This window comes from Dipodomys ordii, unplaced genomic scaffold (genome assembly GCF_000151885.1).
Source record: "Dipodomys ordii isolate 6190 unplaced genomic scaffold, Dord_2.0 Scaffold36, whole genome shotgun sequence".
Lineage (NCBI taxonomy): Eukaryota > Metazoa > Chordata > Mammalia > Rodentia > Heteromyidae > Dipodomys > Dipodomys ordii.
Genome location: NW_012267252.1, coordinates 3,120,886 through 3,145,526, shown reverse-complemented (window position 1 = coordinate 3,145,526; position 24,641 = coordinate 3,120,886). Strand labels below are relative to the sequence as shown.

At 48.0% G+C, this 24,641-nt stretch overlaps 1 protein-coding gene across 1 annotated transcript; it reads right to left on the bottom strand.

Annotated features, from left to right (window-relative positions):
* Positions 1-20,595: 20,595 nt before the first annotated feature.
* Nkx2-3 (NK2 homeobox 3) lies at positions 20,596-24,321 on the bottom strand. Its single transcript, XM_013017669.1, is given in 3 exon segments — positions 20,596-21,628; positions 21,630-22,197; positions 23,766-24,321. Coding segments are annotated over 3 exon segments (1,092 nt in total). The 5' UTR covers positions 24,115-24,321; the 3' UTR covers positions 20,596-21,453.
* Between the last annotated feature and the right edge of the window lie 320 nt (positions 24,322-24,641).

The window sequence follows — 24,641 nt, the reverse complement described above, 5'->3', positions numbered from 1 at the left end:
AAATCAAACTCCCTTCCCTCCTTCCTTCCTTCCCTCCCTCCCTCTCTTCTGCCTTCCTTCCTTCCTTCTTTCCCTTCCTTCCTTCCTTCCTCTTTGCTATCTTGCTTCATGTCTTCGTTTCCTTGTTTCTTTCTTTCATTTTTCATTACCTCCCTTCCTCCCTCCTTGCCTCCCTCCCTTTCTTTTCTCCCTCTCCCTCCCTCTCCCTCTCCCTCTCCCTCCATCCCTCCCTCCCTCCCTCCCTCTCCCTCTCCCTCTCTCTCTCTCTCTCTCTCTCTCTCTCCCCCCTCTCTGTCTCTCTCATTTTTTCCTAGCCATGGGTGAGAAAGGCAGGGACATCTCACTAGGTTATTCAGGCTAGACTTGAACTTGAGATTCTTCTGCCTCAGGCTCCCCAGTAGCTCCTGCTATTTACAACTGGCTGCAAGGAACAATTTCTATGGAGAAATACATTTGACTGTATCAAGTTAGTCTTCATTGGTTGTGAGCAATAGAAATCAACTCTCTCTCTAACTGAGAAATGTCTTAGAAAAACACCGAGTACTTCACAGAATCCAAGAGACCTGGCTTTGCAATGAACAAGGACCAGGATCCATCCCACCAAATGGGATCTAAGTAGCAGGAACTGGTAATCCTTTTAGGACCAAGACAAGCAAACTTTCTCTTAAAACTAAGAGAATAAATACCTCAGGTTTTGTTGGGCAGTGAGTATCTATCATAACTACTGAGTTTTGTCATTTGGGCATAAGCACACCAATAAACAATATATAAACAGATAACTATGGCTATTTTCCTATAAGACTTTGTTGATAAAAAAAACAACAGCCAAATTTGATCTTTGGCTGTAGTGTATATTCTTGTTTTAGGAAATATCCTTTGGAATGGATCTGCTCTATTATTGGTTATTTATTCATTTATTTTTTTAAATTTAATTTTATTTTATTTGTGAACATACTGTACAGAGGGGTTACAATTACATGGGCAAGATAATGCGTACATTTCTTACCAAGCATTGCAGCCTCCTCCTTTGTTTACCCTTCACATCCCTTCCCAGCCTCCCCCCTCCCCCTCATTTATTTATTTTTCTTACAGGTTTCAGAGCCCAGGCTTACCTGGAACTTTGTATCTGCCTCAACTTCGTGATGACTGAGATTATAGGCATGTACCACCATGCCTATGTTGATCAAAGGAATAAACTATATTATTTTTTCCCCAGTTCTCGGCTTGAACTCAGGGCCTGGACACTGTCCCTGAGCTACTTTTGCTCAAGGTTAGCACTCTACCACTATAGCCACAGCTCCACTCCTGGCTCTTTCTGTTTATGTGGTACTGAGGAATCGAACCTATAGCTTCATGCATGCTAGGCAAGCACTCTACTACTAAGAAACGTTCCCAGCTCCCAGGCCTGTTTTCAAATCTCCTATCACTTGGCTCAAGATTCATCTTTGAATGAGAGAGTGCACATGATGGGCAGAAAGAAAGAATGTGGGTCACTCAAGTATTCATTAGCCAGGAAAGGGTGGGTCCCCTTGCCTGGCTAGACTTAATACAACCTATAGTTTGCTTTCCAAGGCTGGGAGGGGAGAGGGCTGTCAGTGAAGCTAAAACAGGGCCTGCTCACATTATCTTCTTACTTTCTTTGGCTGTGTGTTGGTGTCTGCCTACCACCTGCTGCCCTCTAGGGAACAAGCCCCTGGCGTCCAGATAGCACAAGCAACAGGATCCAATGTTTCCCCAAATGAACTTTTACTCAATGAGCTTTTCTCAAGGCTGGTCAGTGACTAGGACCAGAACCACAAAGAATGTTCATTGAAGCCAAAGGAGTGACTCAACCCCATAATCTTAGATCTTCCCGGGGCACAGATCAGGAGGACTACAGTTTGAGTTCTTTGCAGGCCAAAAAAAAAAGTTCACAAGATCCACATCTCAACCACTAAAAAGCAGTATGCAATGGTTCTCATCTGTCGGACCAGTTACACAGGAAACGTACATAGGTGGATCGAGGTCCCAGATAGCCCGAGCACAAACATGAGACCCTGTTTGGAAAATAACGAAAGCTAACAGGACTAAGGACATGGCTCAAGAGATAGAGCACCTCCTTAGCAAATGCAAGATCCCAAGTTCAAACCCCAGTACTGCAATACATGAATAAACACATAAATAGATATTCATCCTTACGGCTAGCTACGCTCACCTGTCTCTCCATGACACGCTGCCCTCGGAGTTGTACAAGGAGGCCCTAGCGAAACAGCTAGCTTGTGATGACAGGTTTGTCCCTCGGCAGAGATGGGATAAAAACTTGGCTTTCTGATCCAATCCAGGCCTCTTTCAGTTGCATGATTAAATTTAAGTCTAAGCCCAAGGCTTGATTTCTCTGATACAGACCCTTCTCCCCTCACCCCTGCAGCCAGTCCTTGTGGAATCCCAGCTGTTCTGCCCCCTAAGCCATGGCAGAGGTAGGAGCGGAGAGTCACATGAGGCCCTACCTGCTGGGTGACATGTCCTCTGTCAGTGTGTCACAGAGCTTAGGGAAGGGGGCGTGAATGAGGAAGACCAGTGCTCTGGGGTCTTTTTGAATACTACAAGCCCAGTATACCCACTCTGCAATATCCTGGAATTCCTCTGCCTTCCCATTTTGTGGAGCTCTCTATGACCTCTGCCTGCACTTCTCCCCCCAACACATACACAGCCCCCTCGTGAGGATGGGGCTCTTTGATCTTGGCTTAGGTAGGAACCCAAGGAAATCCTAGATTAGGATCTCAGCCAGCCCCAACGAGGGGCGCTGGACTAGAATGGATTTTTTTTCTGATGAAAAAAAAAGAAACATACATTTTGTGAAGTTTCTGTAAAAGTTGAGTTTCTTGCCAGGTGCCAGTGGCTCACACCTGTGATCCTAACTACTCAGAGGCTGAGATCCGAGGATTGCAGTTCAAAGCCAGCCCAGGCAAGAAAGTCCATGAGACTCTTATCTCCAATTAATGAGCAAAAAGTCAGAAGTGGAGCTGTGGCTCAAGTGGTAGAGCACTAGCCTTGAGCACAAAAGCTCAGGGACAGTGCCCATGCCCTGAGTTCAAGACCCAGGACTGGTACATACACACACACACACACACACACACACACAGTTGAGTTTATCAGTTTAGGGACTGATAAGAAAGGTCTAATAGAAGAAAAACACAGACCTCATGTCACTGTACATGACAACATGAAACCACATCACCGGCTTGTCACAAGACTCAGACTGTCCAGAATGAGAGGTTTTTGGTGATAAACTTAGAAAGGTCCAGGCAAAAGTGAATGAGTCATCACAACAGTGAATTAGATAATAATAATCATAGAAACAACAATATTAAATTGCTATATATCAGGAGCAATTATAAACACTTTGTAATCATTTAATTCTCAGTTGACTGAATGACAGAAGGTCACTATTTCTGTTTTATGAACAAAGAAGATGAGAGTCAGGAAGGCAAGTAACTTCCCCAGGGTCACACAGCTAAGTGTGTGTAGAGTTGGGACTGAAATCCAGGCCTGCCAATTTTAAAATATATGTTCTTTACTACCATGATTATTTTCCCTTTAAGTTTGTGTGAAAGTAATCACATAGCCTGGCAGGGGTTGAACTGAATGGCTCTGGACCATATTTATGAGCAGTGGCCAGAGTGGAAATAGTCTTAGAAAATTCTTTCCCACGGGTTGGGAAGGTGGCTCAGTGGTAGAGTGCTTGCCTTGCATGCATGAGGCCTTGGGTTCGATTCCTCAGCACCACATAAGCAAAAAGAAAAAAAAGCCGGAAGTGGCGCTGTGGCTCAAGTGGTAGAGTGCTAGCCTTGAGCTGAAAAGCTGAGGGACAGCACCCAGGCCCAGAGTTCAGGCCCCACGACTGGACCAAAAAAAAAGAAAAGAAAAGAAAAGAAAATTCTTTCCCAAGCTGGGTACTGGTGGCTCATGCCTGTAATCCCAGTGACTTAGGAGGCTGAGATCTGAGGACCCCAGTTCAAAGCCAACCTGGGTAAGAAAGCCCATGAGACTCATCTCCAATTAACCACCAGAAAACTGGAAGTGGTGCTGTGGCTCAAAGTGGTAGAGCATTAGCCTTGAGAGACAGTGCCAGGCTCTGAGTTCAAGTCCCATGACTGACCAAAAAAAATTTTATTCTTTATATATCATGCATAATCATTCTTCCAAGTATACACTATCTGTATCGGTAAAGAATAATGATAATGTCATATGTGTGTGTATAATATAAAGATTATATATGTGTATGTGTACATATATATATATATATATATATATATATACCTATGTATATAGGGACCCTTTGTGTTCATTTTGCTCTGGATTCCATAAATGATTTTTTTGTTTATTGCCAGTCCTGGGGCTTGAACTCAGGACTTGGATGCTGTCCCTGAGCGTCTCTGTACTGAAGGCTAACACTCTACCACTTGATCCGAAGTACCATTTCTGGTTTTTCTGAATAGTTTATTGGAGATAAGACTTTCCTGCCCAGGCTGGCTTTGAACCGCCATCTTCAGATCCCAACCTCCTGAGTAGCTGGGATTATAGGCATGATCCACCTGCACCCACTGGGCTCTATAAATTATTTAGCCAGCCCTAGAGAGAATCTTGGTTTAAAAGTGGTGTCTAAGATGCTTGTGTGAAATCCAAATGTATTTTCATTTTGTTGTGGCTACAAATGATCAGTTGAAAAAATAAATATCCATTGCAGTGCAAACAAGCAAAATCATCAGTATTTGCCCAATTAGTGAAAGCTACACAGTTGGTGGCAGGCAGGTTGACTGACAAACACAGAGGAACATCTCCTTGCCTGAGCCAACACAGCTATGACCAGCTCTTACAAGCTAGATGACTAAGAGAAAACCACTTGCAATACAAATCACACGTGGTTTCTGCCTGCCAAGCAGACTAAACAAAAGCAGAGTTTCATTCAAACAGAAATGCATGAGAGGTTTTTTTTTTTGAGTCTAAATCATCCTTTACATTTGGGAAGTTTCAGCAAGAATGCCTATCTGCAAATAAATAGTTATTCATAATACCTTATTCTAGGACTAAAATAAATGCTAGAGACACAGTGACAAAGCAGAGACAACATTCAAAGAATAATGCAGTAAGAAAGTCATCAATGGAATGCTTTTCTGGTGCCTCAGTCCCTTGACTGTACTGTGGATAAAAATACTACTTGCTTCATAAAACCATGCCATGGATTAAATGGGATCATGGATGTGAGCGTGCCTTGCAAATTGCTAGTTATTAAGTATTGCCACCCTTTTTATTACACAGAGATACGATTTGGGGTGGATGTTTATGTTCTTAATGCTGAGGTTGTTTTGAGCGAGAGGGGATGGCTATATAGAATTCTCGCAGGACAAGCTAAAAATGTCAGCAACATGAAGAAGAGGAGTGGTGAGCTTTCCAAGCCTGAAACACAAAATCTGAAAAGTGCCATGCTACAAGCCTCATCCTCAATGCTCAGTTGGCAAAGTTTCACATACATACTCCAGCCCCTTGAGGGAAAAGGTTTTTATTTTTGAGGAATGGTCTTAAACACCAACTTCTGTCGTCTTACCCACTAAAATGTGGGTATGAGAGAGAGAATGACAGAATGTGTTTTCCATTCTTGATACCTAAGCAAGGGGGGAAAAAGCACCAAGGAGAGTTGCCTATATCAGCCTTGGTCAATATTTTGAAAATAGCAACATTTAGGTATGAAGTCTACAAAGGAAAAAGAAAAGTTTGGCTGAGTAAGTGTGGCAAGGTTCTACAGCACAGAAAGCAAACTTAATGCCAGTTAAGACAAGGGAGAGGAGTTCCTGTAAGAGGGGAAAAATGAGTCTGTGACCTTGCTTTCCTCTTTCTGAAAGCTCTGCCTCAGCTTAAGGTTGTCTCCTGCCACACCATCTTTGGATGGGAAAAATGCCATGATAGGAAATGATACAAATGCCACCCAGCTTTCCAGTGGTGAAAGTTTGCCCCCTAGTGGCTATTCCTTGCAACAGGCTATTTCTTGTGCTAACCTGGATGCGGCTGCATTTCGCCACTGCTTGCATATTGTAGCCACGTTCCCCTGCACAGGTATCATTTATTTATTTATCATTTTATTTATTTATCATATCATTTATTTATCACCTGTCAGGTGTCATTTATTATTGTTGAAGGAACATCCTCAGAGAGATTAACTAGCTTTTCCAAGGCCCTGGACCCTGTTCTCAAATCACAGCTCTTCTTAACATATAAAATATATTGGGAAAGAAACAGTGAGGCTGTTGGAAATAAAAATCTGCCTCTCCTTACTTGCAATGTGAGAACACTCACTTCTATCTGGCTTATTAACAAGCCACCTCTTTTCCTCTTTTTTTTTAACCTACCTACTGTATTAATATGTCAATGCCAGTGGGATACCATTAGGCAAATGTATGATCAAGTGCTAGCTGATCACCTCTGTGCTATATATAAAAAAAATCTTTCATCAAGGCACCAACCTCCCGGAAGCACAGTTTAAGTGAGCACATATTAATCACAGTGTAAATTACACACATCTGAGAGCAGACTGCGTCTTTCCAGAGCCCCGATACTTCTGCAATAAGGAACTTATTTTCAGTAGGAGCCAAACATCTAGATTTCAAGTCCATTAACATAGAATGCCTCCTAAATAATCCAGTCATCCTTTAAGTCCAACTTCTCCCCAAAGCCCTTTGAGGTCACCTAGGGACTATGATTCATTTTATGGTCCATAAGGAAACTGAGGTTTGAGAGATTAAGTTACTTACCCAAAGCCACAGAGCCATAAGGATGTTTGGCAGAAAGTGAAGCAAAGAGAGAAGAAACAAGGATTTTTTTTCTCTTAATGTGCTCTCTTATTTTTGCAAGGAGTGAAAAGTAAGCCAGTACAGCCACCAGGCCTGCCCTAGTAGTAGCTGGAATCTGTTATATCTTTCTTCATCCCACTGCATCTCATTTGGCTCCATGTGGGCATTAAATCCACACCTCGAACCAACTGCAGAGAGATGCACTATCTTCCTGTGGTCAACTAAGGACCTCTTGGGCTGTTCATGCTGCTCCATCCAACCCACCTCCATCTAGAATTACCACTTGCTGAGGGCTAGGGTTTCAGCACTTAGCTCTGAAAGGCTTCTCCTTCTAGCCTTTTAGAGCCAGGAGGCTCATCACTCACCACTTACCAGTTGGCCAATGTATCTTGGCCTTGCTTTGTTTCTGTCAGGGCAGAAATCAAGCAAAGGGTGAGCAGGGCTGGAGGATGAATGACAGGGGAATTCAGAGAGCCAGCATTCCCAGGGGGTCAGGGCTTGAGGGCCCTGGGGGGCAGTCTCTGCAAGGGACACTGAGCATCTGATATAAGGGTCTGCATGCACTATTTTCATCTGAGATTATTGAAAGCCTACTAAGTGTAAGGCACTATGTATGTGTGTGCACATGTGTGTGTGCACACGTGCATGCTGGTCATGGGGCTTGAAGTCAGGGCCTGGACACTGTCCCTGAGCTTCTTTTGCTCAATGCTAGCTCTCTGACACTTGAGCCTCTGTGCCACTTCTAGTTTTTCTTCTAAGTAGTTTATTGGAGATAAGAGTCTCATGGACTTTCCTGCCTAGACTGGCTTTGAAATGTGATCTTCAGATCTCAGCTTCCTGAGTAATTGTGATTATAGGTGTGAGCCACCAGCAGCTGGTCCAGATCTCATTCTTAATACCTGGGAAGCTACTAAGGGCTTTTAATCTGGCAACTTGTCCTGACTAACATCTTTAGGAAAGCTCTTTGGTGGTTTCATTAAGAATGACTCACAGAAACTGGGCACAGTGGCTCATGGCTGTAATCCTATCTACTCAAGAGGCTAAGATCCAGGAAGATCTGTTTAAGGCTAGCTTAGGCCCTCTAAGAAGTTCACAAGACATCTTCTCAACCAATAACTGTATATGGTGGCACACACACAGGTCACTTCAGCTTTGTGGAAGGCTCAGATTAGGAAGATGACAGTTATAGGCCACTTCCAGCAAAAACAAACAAACCAACCAATTCCAGACACTCCATGTCAATAGAAGAACCCAGGTTGCTAGCATGTAACTGTCATCCCAGCTATGGTGGGAGTCATAAAATAGGAGGATTGCAGTCCAGGCACATTCCTGGGCATAAAGTTAGACCTATCCCAAAATAAAGAGGACTGGCGGTATGGCTCAATAGTGGACTGCCTGCCTACCAAGTGTGAAGCCCTAAGGTCAAACTCCAGTACTGAAAAAAAAATGGCTTAGAAGAACCTAAGAATGGAAGAAGTCACATTTTGTGCTGAATCGTGTTCTCCATCTCCAATCCCCAACTCCTGTGTTGAAGCTGCTATGTCTAGAAGCTCAAAACATGGCTGCATTTGGAGATTCCAGGGAGGCCATTCTGGTGGTGCCAATTCCACATGACGGATATCCTCACAAGAAGAGATTGGGACACAGACACACACGGGAAGATCTTCATGAGGACCCACCCAGGGAGAAGACCTTCATCTCCAGCCAAGGGGAGAGGCCTCTGAGGAGACCCACAGGGGGTCGCTCCCTGATCACAGACTTCTTGACCAGTTGGTGAAAAATTATACATCTGTGGCTTAAATCACCAATTTTGTGACACTTGGTGACAGCTGCCACTCACACAAGAGGCATGTCCAGATGGGAGGGCCAGCATGGTCCTGATGCTGCTGGAGGGAAGGAAGGAGGAAGAAGTATCCAGAGAGCACCTCAGGCATACTCCATAGGACTAGGTGGTGGACTAGATAGGGGGTGAGAAAGACCAAAGAGTCCAGCACGATTCCCCAAACTTCTGCCCCCTGACATTGGGTAATACCAGTGGCCAGTGTCTTTTTTACTCAGTGTCAGCTGGGGTAACTTGGATTAGTCCTTCAATGAATTAACTTGAACAATCCAGCATCTGTGTTTTGTTTTGTTTTGTTTTTTACATGGATAGGTATTTAGCTAAATAGAGCTTGGCTATAGTGCTTGTCCATAGAAAATGCTTCAGAAACACGTTTCCAACTGAACAAAAAGTGACAAGTACCATTTATCAAAAAAGAAAAAAAGTGCTCTGGGAATTCAAGCCTTAATAAACTCAAAGCCAGTCTGTAAAGCTGCCTGCTAATGGCAGATCTCCAACTGGGAAGAGAAATCACATGGCTTATTGCAGGAGAAGGTACTTAAGGGGGTGTTGGGGGGGGAGGGGCAGGCTGCAAAAAGGGGTGCAGAAGGCTGCAGTAGAGGGCCAGCTGTTTGCAGTAAGCCTGAAAGGCTAGCAGACCCTCTCCTGTGTGGAAACCCCAGACCCGATCTTCCATTAGAGTGACGTATGTTGTGCAAGAGTAGGGTTGACATATAATCTATAGACTTTGGGGTTGAATCTGATTTTGTCCACCTAGTAAATGAGTGAAGGTTAAATGACCTGTCTTCTCTCTGGAGGTCATAAATTGCACTTAAGTGATGACAAGGTCTTACTCATCTGTTCCAGTTCTTATAGCGGCTACAAGGTATGATCTGTCCTGTGTTACACATTTGTTGCCCTGAACAATTAGGTTCCACTCAGTGGTTTGCCTTCTTGGGTGTGTATCTTTGTGAAATGAGGTAGCTTCTCTGGAGCCCCATTTCTGTCTAGAGGATGGGGTGAAGAGAGAGACCAGAAACAGAGCCAAAAGGCCTGGATTGGAGACTGTACCTCAAATGTCCTACCATCCTAACTTCCCTGGCCATTGATGTGAGGCTTTCCTTTGGTATACTTCAGATGACAGCCTCCTTAACAACTTTCATTCATTCCTTTGCATTGTAAAAACCATATAAGCTATGCATGTAAAACACACACATACACTCACATTCTCCTGTGTACTTCATCTCTAAATTAGTTACTGTGCCCAACACAATGAAAATGCCAAGTAAATCGTTCATATCCTTTATGATCAGGATGGGAAAAGGCTGTATTTGTTTGAAGTTAGTTGAATTCACAGATCTAGAGCTCAGAGATGAAGAGTTAACTGTACTGGAATAACATCTGCTGAAAAGACCATGCTTCCATATCTTAAAACACATGTTTGTCTTAGGAGGGATCTGAATAATTTTAACTTTCCTGAGCTAAGATAAACTTCAGAATAAGTGATAGGGAATTTAGATTTTATAAAAAGAAAACATGCTGGGTGCTGGTGGCTCATGCTTGTAATCCTAACTACTCTGAATCCTAACTACTCAGGAGGCCGAGATCTGAGGATCATGGTTCAAAACCAGCCCAGGCAGGAAAGTCTATAAGACTCTTATCTCCAATTAACCACCAGAAAAATGGAAGTGGGCCATGGCTCAAGTGGTAGAGCACTTGCCTTGAGCAGAAGAGCACAGGCACAGCGCCCAGGCCCAGAGTTCAAGGCCCACAACTGACAAAAACAACAAAACATACACCATCAAATAATCTTTGGTCAGACTGATGATAAAATAAAATACTTTATGAGAATGATGACTGGCTCAAGTTTTTTAAAACTATAAATGGGGTACATAAAGCTATTGAATACTCTATTCCATCTCTTATATGTCAGTGGATAAAAGAAGTGAGGGATTAAAGGGAGAAGTGGGGAGAGGGAGAGAGCAAGACAGAATGGCAAGTGTTCATTCTGTCTTTTAAGAGGTTTTAAGTGGAATGTAGATATGTGGAGAGCATGTCAGTGAGAAAGAGAAAGGGAGAAAGAGGAAGGGAGAGGGGGAGATAGAGAGAAAGGGAGAGGAAAAGCTGAAGATGAGGGAGAGAAGTAGAAGTAGAGAGATGAACCCTGGAGAAGATAGAAGAACAAGAGAATGAATGCATACCCCTGAACTCCCCAGAATGCAGTCTGTCCATTGAGTTGTTTGTTCTCAGCTGTTCTTAAGGACTTTCCCCTAAGACAGTGGTTGCTTATTATCCTATAAAAGTAGCCAAAAAATTCCATTTAGCACCATGTTATTCAGGGAGTAGAAAGGAAGAGATGCATGTGACACCAAAACTACCACGTTTGATGGGGTGAGTGGTTCACTGAACAAGAATAACCAGCCCAAGAGACATCCATATCTATCTAGCCAGTGACTAGCAAAAATTCTATCCACTTGGTGGAAATGATAGCATTTTCTAATCCACCCAAAGGTGTAAGTGGTCCTGTGTGGGGTGTGAGATGCCACCGTAGTGCTTGGCTTCCTTATTGGAAGGAAGATTCTGAAAGAGGGCTCATCTATCCGAGGCTCTGCTGCCCAAGGGCTTGTGAACCCTCACCCTTTCTATGTTTGCTCTCTAGCTTGATGCTCACACCTGATAGTCAGGTGACAGCGATTCCCATTCTGACTTCAGGTGAACTCAGAGACCCAGGCTTTATCAAGGTATAGAAAAGTAAGCTTCAAAACTTAGTAAAATGCCAGCCATTGGTGCGTGCCCATGAAAACAAGACACAGGAGACAAAGAATTGTCTGCTATGTAGACAGATGTTCAGATGTTCTCGTTGACTCCTTGAAAAAAAAGAATTTGGGGGTGTGGCCAAATTCTTCTTTGATCACTGTAAGGCATGGGTGGGTCCTCCTCAAAGGACCGGCAGGAGGGAGTACCCAGAGAACTTAGGATTCTTCTTATGGTGCAGTCCAGGTGAGCCCTGGAGACTCATGATCCTCTGAAACCAGGATGTGTAGGCTCGTGGGTCCCTGGCCAACACCAGAGGGTGCTGATGGGTCCTCAGACACCTGTGCAGGAAGAATTGTGCATCCTCTTGTGACCACTAGAAGGCGCAGGCAGGTATCCACAACCCAGCACTCGGGAGATAGGCGCTAAAAGGAAGGGGCCATTCTTAGCCTAGAAGTGTCACCAAGAGCAGCTATTGTGGAGGAAAGGGGCTGAAGTGATCAAGGAAGAGTAGTCTGGAGGAGAGAAACGGATCAGCTCAATCTCCAGCTGTGTGACCTTGGTAAAGTGAAGCTACTATGATTTGGGGGTTGTAGAGTTATGGGCCTTCTAGAATATCTGGTGTATTGCCTAGAAGTTCAAGCATTTGGAGACTGGTTTGTTATTATTTTTTTTCTAAATCACGTTATGTTTCTGGACCCAGGGAAATCCTGAAAGTATATCTGAGCCCACAAAAAAAGCCCCTAAGAAGATTCGGGGTGGTAACTTCTTTGTGGGATCTGTGGTCCTCCAGAGCACCACAGATTATAAAAGGTTGCATGTCCACCCCTGGGGGGGGGAGCTCCTGCTTACATTCCCACCAGTACCATCTACAACATTAATCACAAACTGAGGGCATGCAGAGCTGGGGGAGGGAGGGAAGGTGAGGCAGGGAACTTTCCAGAGAATAATTTGGGCAAGGGATAGACAAAGTGACAGAATTTTTTTTTAAGGAGGAGGGGTAGAGAAATATAGTTGGGAAAACTATATTGAGAAGAAAGGGACCACAAAGGGGCCAGGGGACGTGGAGACAGATATTCTCTTTCAGAAGGGGGATTGGGAGCTGGGTGTGGTAGCTTTCACCTATAATCCTAACTACTCAGTAGGCTGAGATCTGAGGATGACTGTTCAAAGCCAGCCCAGGCAGGAAAGTCCATGAGACTCCAATTAACTACCAGGAAACTGGAAGTGGCTCTGTGGCTCAAAGTGGTAGAGTGCTTGCCTTGAACAAAAGAGCTCAGGGACAGTGCCCAGGCCCTGAGTTCAAGTCCCATGACTGGCCAAATTAAAAAAGGGTGGGATTGGAGCTAGGTGGCACATGCCTGTAACCTTAGGTACTCAGGAGGCTGAGGTCTGAGGACTGTGGTTCAAAGCCCAGGCAATAAAGTCTGTGAGACTCATATCTCTAAACCACCACGAGCTATAGTTCATGTGGGAGAGTGCTAGTCTTGAGCAAAAATGCTCAGGGACAGTGCCTAGGCCCAGAGCGTAAGCCCCAGGACCAGCACACATACATGCCACCACCTACAACAACCATAACAACAACAATAATAATAAGGAGTTGGTTTGATCCTTCCATGCTCTGACAGTTTTTCATTCCAAAGGAAGTCAGGAAGAGAATCCCAATGCCAAAGGAATCAGAAATGCAGGACAGCATGGAGTCCTCTGGAAACCACTTCTTCCGAGGTTCCTTCTCTTATCAGCAATCCAAGAGTCTGCTGGGCACTGCCCTGAGGTTCTGAAGTTCTGGAGGATTGAGATGGAATTTAAGCCTCCGAGAAGAGGTGGACTTTTGTGGATAGCTGAATCTATAGGTAGGGAATAAAGGTCACATACTTTGAAGGTTATCTAATCTAAGAATACATTTCCTCTTGAACCCCCTCAGTGAGAAGATAAGTGACCAGAAACTAGGAGACACACCCAAGCTAAGTGTGAATGTACACTAGCCACGGAGGGGGGGACACACCCAAGCTAAGTGTGAATGTACACTAGCCACGGAGGGGGGGGCAGGAACTCTGCATTTTATCATTGAGATGGAGAACCAATCCGCGTGTTCTCTGAACAACAACTCATTCTCCAAACTCATCCTTATCATCTTTCCATTCTTGGGAGAATTTTCTCGGTGTATGAGAAAATGTGTGCAAAAAATGATTGCATCTTGAGTATCATTTTGAATATAACTGATCATCATTCATACTTATGACTTGCAACCCTAAGCTTACAAAACAAATGCTGGGTTATTCGTATTTCAAAGGAATCCTTCACTTTACAAAATAATTCACTTTTAAGTAACAAACTCCAATGAGGAACTTTAAAACAAACTCAAGTTTTCCTCTCTATTCCCCCCCTCCCAGGCAAAAAGCTCTGTGCACACAACTTTCCAAGAATTTGTACATCTTACCAAGTGAATTCCACAGTATTATAATACAACCAACATTTCTTTTGCTGACTTGCCAACACACAAATGGCCAATGATCATTCTCAATTCATCCCAAGGGATGCTTTCAAGTATCAAATTTCATCTAGAATTTTAAGACCTGTACCAATCCGGGCTGTTGACTCAGAGAACAGAGGGAGAAAATGTCAGAATGATTCTCAATGGCCTTGCTAAACAATACTACTAGATTACTGCTACTGTTTACTAGCTATGGGTCTTGAGGGGAGTAACTTAACTTGTCTGAGACTCTGTTTCTTCATCTGTAAACAAGAAATATGCATGATCATTCTGAGAATAGGTGAGAGTGTCTACAAAGTAATCACACACACACACACACACACACACACACACACACACACAGAGAGAGAGAGAGAGAGAGTCTGACATATAGTAGAAAATCCCTTTACTCCCTCCCTGATTTGGCTGATTTTACTCTATAACATGTCAATGAGATAACATGCCCAAGGATTGTAATGTTGGTTTATAAACAGCAGAGCCAAGCCACAAAATGAACCAGAATACTCAGGACAAGACCCCACTACTCTGCTCTGGCTTACCAGAAAATATTACATTTCCTCTGCTGAGATATTTTGATCAAAAATGACAAAGGAAGAGGGGTGCTGACTTTAGGAAGGTTCATAGTGAAAAAGAACTGTGGAGGATGGATAATCTTCCCTGATCTCCCAATGATGCCAGGGACCCCGCTCTGCTGATAGGGTGAGCCTGGCTGCATGGGTGGGGTGGTGCAAAGGGTAAGTCTTAGGCGTGTATAATGTCTTAGTTTCTCAAGAACCCCTCCCAGCTGTCATCATCATCATCATCAACAACAACAACAACATTGTTAGTATGATTATTTTATAACCTAACATAAAAGCCAACAAAAACCCTCTTTTAACTCCATGCTCACCAAAGTAACTCAAATAAAACAGAATTGATATCAGGATACTAAGTATTGGGGATATGTGGTGTTACTGCTGGTAAGAATATAAACTGATACAACCAGAAAAGTGCTTGGTAGCTGGGCAAGGTGGCAGATGTTTATAATTCTGGCATTTGGGAAGTTGAGGCAGAAAGATCTTGAGTTTAAAGCCAGCCTGGATTACACAGTGAAATTCTGTCTCAAAAGAAGAGAGAAGAAAAGAAATAAAGGAGGGAGAAGGAGAAGGAACAAGAAAAAGAAAGAAAAAGGAAAGAAGCTGGGTGCTGGTGGCTCACACCCCTAATCCTCCCTAGTCAGGAAGCTAAGATCTGAGGACCACAGTTCAAAGCTAGCTGGAGCAGAAAAGTCTGTGAGACTTTTGTCTCCAGTAAACTACCTAAAAGCCAGAAGTGGAGCTGGGACTCAAATGGTATTGTACTAGCTTTGCACAAAAGAAGCTCAGGGACAGACAGCATCCAGTTCCTGCATTCAAGCCCCAGGACCAACACACCAACACACACAGAGAGACAGAGAGAGAGAGAGAGAGAAAGAGAGAGAGAGAGAGAGAAAGAGTGAGAGAGAGAGAGAAGAAAGAAAGCAAATTGGTAGATAGACTCTACTAAGGCTGAGATTCACACTACAACATAGGTATTTGCACACCTGGCTATATATCAAATAAAAGTATGAGTTACAGCCACCAAAAGATGGATCAGAATTGTGCTATTCAGTACAGTAACCCTACCTAATGTGGCTATTTCATTCATTGGTATTTTTGGTTTGTTTTTACTTATTTACTTCAGATTTAATCTGAAGGCCTTGCACTTGCTGATACTCTACCACTTTAACCACACCTCTAGTCCCATGTGTGGCTATTTTAAAAGGCACAAGAAAGAGAAACCAGAATATAAACATGCCCGTTTTAAATTTAAGTCCCCCAAATTAAAATTCTAGAAAACAAAAATCTTCAGTTACACCCATCACATTTCTAGTGCTCAAAAGCTACACCTGTGTGGTTACTGTCCTGAACAGCACTAAGAACATTTTCACCATGCTAGAAAGTTCTGTTGGGTATGGTAGAAAGTTCCTAACCTCCCTCTTCACAACAGTCCAACCTCGAAATGTATCCAAACGCCTATCAACAGCAGAATGGATAAATGAATTGTGGTGTGGTCACACAATGAAAGGAAAGAAAAGGAACTGTCTGCCACTTACGCAGTAAAATGGAGAAAACTCAGGAACGAAAGAAGCTAGGGGCACGTAAGAATGGCTATTGGTAATACTTCTCAAATGGATACAGCATCTACAGGGTTACAAGCCAGGCGGCAAGCTTGTGCAACTGGTAACATTGTTTCTTCCTCTGTATAAGTTACTTTTCGGGATGTAGCTTGTTTTTTATTCTGTGTGGATCTTCAGTTTTCGAAATGCCACCTTCAGGAATGGTTAGTTATTAAGCTCGTCCCCGCAGTCTAGATTGGGGAGCGAGGAGGAGGAAGCGTCTTTCTAACATCTCAAGTGTGGTTTGGGATCAGTGCTCCGTGGCCCACACGCCTCCACCGGGAGTGGCTCCAGCACACCTCAAACCGCACCCCGGACGTCCTACCTCCGCGCTGCGGCCGGCTGCTGCTGTTCTCGCTTACTTCGGCGGCGCTTGGGGCTGCGACGATCAAGGCTGCCGGCTCTTCCAGTTGGGGTGCTCACGGGGTTCTGTGTTGGCCAGGCTTTCCCAGGGGTTCCCTGCTCTTCCAGCTCTGGCTGCCTGAACTAGGGCCCCGCCTGGGAGCCTGCAGCCCCCGCACCTGCGCCACCCGTGTGGCACCGAGGATCTGCCCCCTCGGTTCAACTAAGCTGAATTCTGTTCAGTCCGTCTCCAGGCCGTCTCCTGGAGTTCCTGAAGTTGGGTGTAGGGCAGGCCCCCCCCCCGAAGTCCCCCTGGGGCCCTGATCGCTGAAGCTAAGGAGCCGGGGAGGTAGAGGTGGAGGCCTAGAAGCACCCCGCCTTCCGCACGCGCGTTCTCCCGGGAAGCGCCCGCCCACCCTGCTCCACCCAGGCGGAGGCGAGCGGCCCGGCTCACTCAGCGGCGGGGCCTGCGGGCCCTGCAGAAGCCGTTTCCCTTCCCGATCCTTTTCTCTTGGGCTGGAGGGGAACCCGTAAGCGGCTCCACCTGGGGTCGAATTCCCCAGGAGCAAACTGGGCTGCCTCTGTCCCGGGGCTCACCAGCAACGGGCCTGGAATGCGCGCCCGCGGTTTGGGGGCTCCGAATTCTCGGGACCTGATTCTCAGCATTCACCCTACCTAGCACAAAGTCTGATGGGTGCCCCACCAGTACCAAACCTGCGCTAAGCTACTTGTACATAGACGTCTCATGTGGTTTTTCCAAGCCGAGTGAATTACATAAAGGTTTGTATGCTTTGTTTTAGTTGTTGTTGTTAATCTAAGAGAGAGCTGGGGAGGCGGTAGAGTGCTTGCTTCACACGCGCAAGGCCTTGAGTTCAAACCACCACCAACAGAAAAAAAAATGCTAAGAGAAATACGCTGTAAGCACACTGAAACTGGGATTCAGAGCGTTCCTTACTTACTCAAGGTCCATACTGCTGGTGGCAGCGACACTGTGATTAGATGGATCCAAGACCATCTTCCTAATTCCCAAGATCAGGCTCTGTGGGGAGGGAGGAAGCACCCCAATGCGATCTGCTGGACCCAATTGGGCCTCTCCCACCGGAAGTGCCCACCCGCCTCCTGAGGTCCCTGGGACACAGTCACTGGAAAGCAACAATGGTTATCTACAGATTCAGAGACACAAGGAGGGTCTCGCCTGAGGTGATCTTTGAAATCACAGATGCCATTCTTCTTTCTGCCTTGAGGCTCAGAAAGCAGAGTCCCAGGGACAACTTGGACTTGGCCTTGGATCAGTTTCAGGGGCTGTTAGACTTGTCTGAATTTTATTTTTATTATTGCTTCTTGTGGTTTTCCACAGTTTGAGCCCAGGAGGAAGAGAGAGAGAGAGAGAGAGAGAGAGAGAGAGAGAGAGAGAGAGAGAGAGCTCAGGGAAGGGGGAGCTGGGTTGATCAGACATTTTCACCTGATGTCCCTGGCTTCAGAACCCCAGTAATGACCAGAACGGTCGGAAATCCCTCACGAAGTGACGAGGGCTATTTATATTTGAGTGTGCAGGCCCCAGGGTAGGGTAAGGAACAGGGAGGCTGGTCCAGCCTAGTTTTAAGTGTCTTAAGACACGCAAACCAGGAGGAAGCCGGTCCATAGGACCAGCTGTATTTCCTCTATGAGAGTTACATTCCAGAACTGGAGAGGATGCAGAATGAAGGGCCAGGAGGAAGCTGGGCAGGGACGGTGAGGGTCTGGGGCTGGGAGCACAGAGAGGCCATGGCCCAGCAGGATGCAGGACTGGACTGGAGAAGTAGCTTCTTATTTAGGAAACCCTCAGGGGAGAGAGAGTGACTGCTCTCAGAGAAATCCAGCCTTGGAATTAAGCTCACCTGTCATTCTCAGCTGCTCACAAATGTAGAGGAAATGCCTTCTAGACCCCTTTTTCCTTATCTACCAGTCCTAATTCCCAAACTTTGTATTTCAGTACCAGTCTTCACTAAGTTCTCACTCAGCCTCCTTGCTTAGATTTTGAGCTCTAAGGCCCTGACGCTGGGGTTAGATGGGTTGCTGAGCCAAGAATCCCCCCTTTACATCTCCCTCAAAGCTACAGCTTGACACTACCAGGGTCATCTGCTCCAGGGAAGGAGCCGTGAAAGAACCTGGCAGGCAGGCATGCGCTGCAGAGCTGGTAACCCCAGAAGATCTAATTTCCAAAGACAAAAGATGCCAGACTGGCTCTCCAAGACCTTTTGTGGAGGGGAGAGACACAAATAAATCTTTGCACCATACCATGTGATGACATTGGAAAGTACCTAAGACTCTGGTGGCACAAATAAGGGGGTGATTAACTCCGTTTAAGGGGTTTCAGAAAGACACTTGGCCTTAAAGGAGGCGCAGGAGCTCCAAAGAAAGATGAAGAAGGGCATCCCAGACCAGGGGGGACCATAGCACAGGCCAGGGCCTCACTGCTGTGACCTCTACTCTTTCCCCTTAGGGTACCCCAACTCCCAGCATTGGGTTCCAGCTCCTCTTTTGAATTCATCTACTATTTTCCCCCCACATTTATTTGGTTGTTGTCACATAAACTCACACCCATACACCTGAAAATACTTAGGTTTTACAAACACACACACTCCACTTTCCAGCATCCAAAAGATATAGTTAAGTTGATGGATGGGTGGATGGGTGGGTGAACGAAGGAATGAGTCCCACAGCTGGTAAGTATGAGAACCAGTCTAATCAACTTCTATAAATAACTTATAGGTTGGTGGGAGGTGTGAGAGAAGGGAAAATTGAAACCGATCAGTTAGTTGAGGAAGCCCCAGTCTGATACCCTAACTCAGGCCCAGCTCCAGGGGCTTCTAAAGCCAGAGAGAAGAGAGGAGGGGGGACCTCCCTGCCCCAGCACCCCTTCTCCAGCCCCCCACTAGGCCCTTTTAGATGCGGCCAAGCGCTTCCTGGGCGGTCAGAAGGTTTCCGAGGGCCGCCCAACCTCCCTCCCTCCTTTTCTTCCTCCCTCCTTTCCCTCCTCCTTTCTCTTCCAACTCCTCGCGTCTCTCCAGCTCCCCAGTGGGGCGGCCCCGAGGCAGCCCACCAGCCCCCACCCCCCTCTTGCAAGGGCGAAATTGCTAAACTTGTAGCAATAATGACCCTGCATTCAGGCCTCCGACTCCCGCCGAACGCCTGTGCGCCCGGGCCAGCCCGGCCTAATCAGTGCGCCCCTCCCTGCTGCCCGCCCAGCCCCCGGCCGCCGGGCCGCCCCTTCCCCCCAGTGCACAAAAAAAAATGGGGAACAAAACCCCCGCGCATTTCTCTGTCCCTCTGTTGAGCAGGCTGCTGCACAAAGCCCCCGCTCGGAGAAGCAATGGGGAGCTCGGGAGAGACGTCAATCCGACGCGCTGGGGTTTTTGTTCGCGCAGGGGACCTCGCCTTCCTACCACACCTTTTGTTCGAGACTCCAATAAAAAGCCATTCTTTCCGCACCTTCCCGGCCCGGAGCCGCCTTTCAGCGAGGCCCGGCCCCACAATGGCCCAGCGCTCTGAGGCCTCCCCATTCACCCGCCTTGGCACGCTCACAATCGGCCGTGTGGCAGCCCAGGCCTCGCACAGGCATTCTCCGCTAGTGACAAGGAGCTGCATTAAGCCGCGGCCGCCGGGGGAGAAGGGAGGGCGGCCGAGGGGGAGAGCTAGACCGCGACGGGGCGCAGCGCAGCGCCCCCCGGGCGCGCTGGGAGCCCGGGTAGAGGCCGGGGAAGGAGCGGCCTTCGCGTAGCCTGCTGCTAGGCTGAGTTGAAGGCAAAGTTTTCCCCTTCCTTGGCATCCCTGGAGGTCGGGCAGAGTCTAACCCTTGACCTAGACAGGTCCAGACAGCTACTCCAAGCAATCCGAGTAAAATTCGGGATGGGGAGGGGATTACAAAGTCTGGGACCTTCTGAATCTCCAGCGTGTCTTTCCCACTACAGTAAAGAGAAGTTAATGTACAAAGCTGGGAAGAGATCAGACCTGTAGTCTGTGGTCTGGCTTAGGAGGGGACCAGGCTGTGATTCTCCGCCGCCCACCCCTCCAGGGAAGATTTTATTTTTTAATTAAGGCTCCTCTTTCCTCCTCTTCCCGTTCCAATTTTAAGGGAGCTCCTCCACCCATTGGGACTGAACAAAGTCTGCAGCCTGCCAACAGTTTGGAAATATTGCACCTTGTTTATTGATTCCTGTAGTGTATGGCAGCGGGTGTGTACACGGCGTGTGAATATAGTTATAGAGAGAGATAATATGTGCTGAATACAGAATAGGAAACAGGAAGGCGACCTGGGAACACCTCCGGTGGTCCACCAGGTCCTGGATTTGCTCAGCCCCCCTCCCCCCAATCTTCTCCTCAACTTTCGATCTCCCGGGGCTGTTTTTCCTGGAAGAGTCCTGAGTCTGTTGCGGACAATCCAGGGAGATCTAGGCCGCGTCTCCGCTGCTCAGGGGGAGCGGTGGGAAAACGAAAATCAACTGTGTGATGGCGCTTCGGGCCAGCAAAGGCAGGACAGGACCGAGAGAACCCGGGAATTCTCAAACCACGTCCCCCATTCTTTTGCTTTGCTTTCTTTCTTCCTTTCCTTTTCATTCTTTTTTTATTCTTTTTTGGTCCTAGTTCCCCGCCAACTTTTCGCGGAGAGAGAGAAGCCCTTGCCGCTCTAAGAGAACCAGCGGCGGTAGGAGTCCCAGACTCCCGCACTCCCCGGAGGGGCCAGCACCGGGGGGCTGGAGGGGAGGGCATCGTCCGGCCTGACATTTGGCCTAGATTTCTGTCTCAGACAGTCTTGGCGATCGGACTCGAACTTCCTCCTCTCCCCAATGCTGAGTCTTTTTCCCCAGGCCTCAAGTGAGCTGCGATCCGGACAGACGGAGCTCTGGAGAGCAAGACATGCGCATTTTATTTACTTGTCGTTTTGTTGTTGTTGCTGCTTTTAACCGAGGGGACCTGGCTCTTGGATCTGGCCTTTTTCATGCTTCATTCCCCACGGCGCCAAGCAGCGAGGGGGGAGGTGCCCGCCGCGTAACCAGCGAAGTCTCTACCAGGCCCGAATGCCCTGCAAGGTGCCCTGAGCACACGCGGCCCCGGCTGCCGCAGCCTGGTGCAGGGGCTGGGCGCCGCCGCCGCCGCCGCCGCCGAAGCCTCCCAGGTTGCTCACGTTCACAAAGGGACCGCCGCCGGTCGCGCTGCAGGCGGGTTGCATGGCGGTGGCCGGCGTGGCCGCCGCCGCCACCACCACCGCCGCCGGTCGGGTACGCACAGCCGTAACTGCCGCTATAGGCCGCGGCGGCGGCGGCAGCGGCGGCGGCGGCGGCGGCAGCGGCGGCCGAGTTCCCATAGCCGTAGGCGGGGAAGCTGTTGTACGAATAGGCGCCCGCACCCACACTGTAGGGCGCGCCGTAGGCCTGCGCGCTGGGCGTGACGCACGGTTTGCCGTCCCGCACCAGCACGGGGACGGCCACGCGGCGCGGCGGCGGCGGCGGGGCGTGCGCGCCCAGCTCCAGAGACTTGTCCTGCCGTTGTCTCTTGCACTTGTACCTGCGATTCTGGAACCAGATTTTCACCTGCGTGGACGTGAGCTTCAAGCTGCTGGCGAGGTGCTCCCGCTCGGGCGCCGACAGGTACCGCTGCTGCTTGAACCTGCGTTCCAACTCGAAGACCTGAGCTTGCGAGAAGAGGACCCGCGGCTTCCGGCGGCTGCGCGGCTTGGGTCTCTCGCTCTCCTCCGTCGTCGCCTTCCCGTCTCCTGCCGCTTCTAGATTCTTCTTCAGCTGGCAGCTTTCTGCAGGAGAAGCAAAACAACCAGGGGGTCATTAGCTGTTCTCAGCCTTACCATGCTCCCCACATACACACCTGCCCTTGATTTTCGTGCGGTAGGAAATGTCTGAACTTTTTGCAAACTTCGTGATTCCTGGTCCCTTAGGATCCTGCAATAGACAGCCCCTATACTCAAAGAACGACCCCAGTGGGGCGGAGGCACTTGGGGAGGGGAGTAGTTAGTATGCATTTATTAAACTATGAGCATCTTAGAGAGAAGAGATTACCCTGTATTAAACCTGTGGCTCGACGGCCTAATGACTATTTTCAGGATGAAAGCTTGCGACTCCATAACAACTACAGTATTTGCAACTCGTTTGCCTTTCACTCTACACGGATAACTGAAGGTGTTGGCTTGGGGCAGGGAAGGGAGAGGGGAAGAGAAGGTGATATACATAGATTGCTTGAAATTTTTCTGTTGGGAAATGTCTGAATGCAACGGGATCCGAGCCTGCCGACTGTTTTGGTTTTTGCTTATTAAAGACTGCTTGTAAATAAGTGTGTGATGTCTGCGTTACAGCAGAGAGAGAGAGAGAGAGAGAGAGAGAGAGAGAGAGAGAGAGAATGAGTTTGGTTTTAGACAGCCTCGTGTGGATTTTAGGCCTGAGGAGCATGCCAGGCCTCGGCCCCGTTAAACCTCCTCTTGGGGAAAGCGATTTCTTGATTTGGTCCCCTTAGAAACACTACTTCAGGGACTTTAATCGGTTATCTGATCTCCCTACCGAGTTTACCTCCAGTCCGCTGGGATCTGTGTTAAGTTCAGAGCCTTCTCTATTTGGCCTACAGCCTGAAGCACAAAGCAAAAACGTCTAGGAATGATTTTAAACAGGCCAGTGCTTAGAAGTGTGAAAGCTAAGGTCACCAAGAACCGATGGTGTTCCCACGCCCTTTTGGATCATCCTCTTCCCTCTGCAGGGTGGGGTGGGGACAGACACCGCTGAACCCCACTCAGAGAACTAAGGGGTCCACTCAGCTGGTCTCTACCGAAGTTCCTGAGCCACCGCGGGGCTAGAGACAGCACAAGCTGTTCACACTGCCTTTTTGGAGAAGAGGAGGTGTCTGTTCTGGCTTCAGATAACTCATCTCATGTTAAAAAAAGAAATCGGAAAGCTGGCCAGGCTCCTGCTCCCTATTTTTTCTGGAAGGGGAGCACTTTGTTTGGAGGGGGGTAGAGCCAAAACACTGAGAGATGTTGGGGCTCTGTGGCTGAGTTCCATCCGGTTTCCACAACAGGGCAGCGATAACCACTTTATCCTGCCTCGGAGTGTGTGTGTGGGGCTGTATCATCCTCCCTGCTTTTTTGGGGGGGTGAGTACTTGTCAGGGTCACCTCGTCCTCCTTCCTCCACCCCAACTCCCTGGCAGGTACCTGCGCTTTGGAGCTGTGTGCTGGAGCTGTCGTTGGCTGGGGGCGGAGGCATGTCACTAGTCAAAGGTTAAAGGGGCGGGTAGCCTTTCTGGCAAGGTTTGTGTTTGCGGGCGTTGAGCCATTGCTCCAGGTGTGCGGGTGCGTTTCCGTTCCCCCTCTACTCACTTTGGCTCCGGTCCCTCACGACCTCCTCTTCGTGTTCCTTAGGCCCGCTGCATGTGTCTCGCAGGACCGTGTGGACATAGCTCTGGGGACAGAGACCCGAATCCCCGTGGCCGTCGGCTGCGGCTAGTGAGTTCAAATAAGACAGTTTCTCGCTCTCCTCCTCCTCGTCCTCCTCCCCTCCATCGGAAAACTGTGTCCCCTCCGCGGCGGCCAACATACAAGGCGCCGAGTGGAAGTGGTGTTCCAGGTCCGTCTGCAAATGAGCGCCGTGGAAGTGCTGCTGTTGCTCCAGATTCAAAATGTCTTTGACTGAGAAAGGGGTGGAGGTGACCGGGCTTGGTAACATCATCAGGGCCACTTGATTGTCCAGTCCAAATACTTAATAAATCCCGGCGGGGGCGGGGAGGCAGCCGATGGCTCCAGCTTCCCTTCCGGACTCCGCCGCCGCCGTGCTGCAGAGTCCGGCTTTTGACAGACGCGATCTTGCTCCAGTCTAAATCGCCTCCATTGGCCCGGACCTGGGGGTCTGGGTTTTGTTACAGCCACTGCAAGGACTGGGGCCGGGGCTGCGAAGCCTCTGTCCCAGGGCCTTGCGTCATGTCTGGGGGCGGGGCAGGCACCCTGGCCTCGCTCCTCATTGGTTCTGGCTCCTGTGGGCCACGCCCCACGTGTCCACCCTGTAGGATGTTGCGGGTGCTACCAGAAATAGACAAGGACTGAGGGTCGGTTCCCGAAGTCCAAGTCACTGCGGAAGAGGCTGGCGCCGACCCCGGGTGTACGAACTTACGGATTTCTTGCTCGATCTGACCCAGTTCTGGAAGGCTCCACTGTCCATGAAATCAGTGCTCGGGATGGATGTCACAAGAGTGTTAGAGT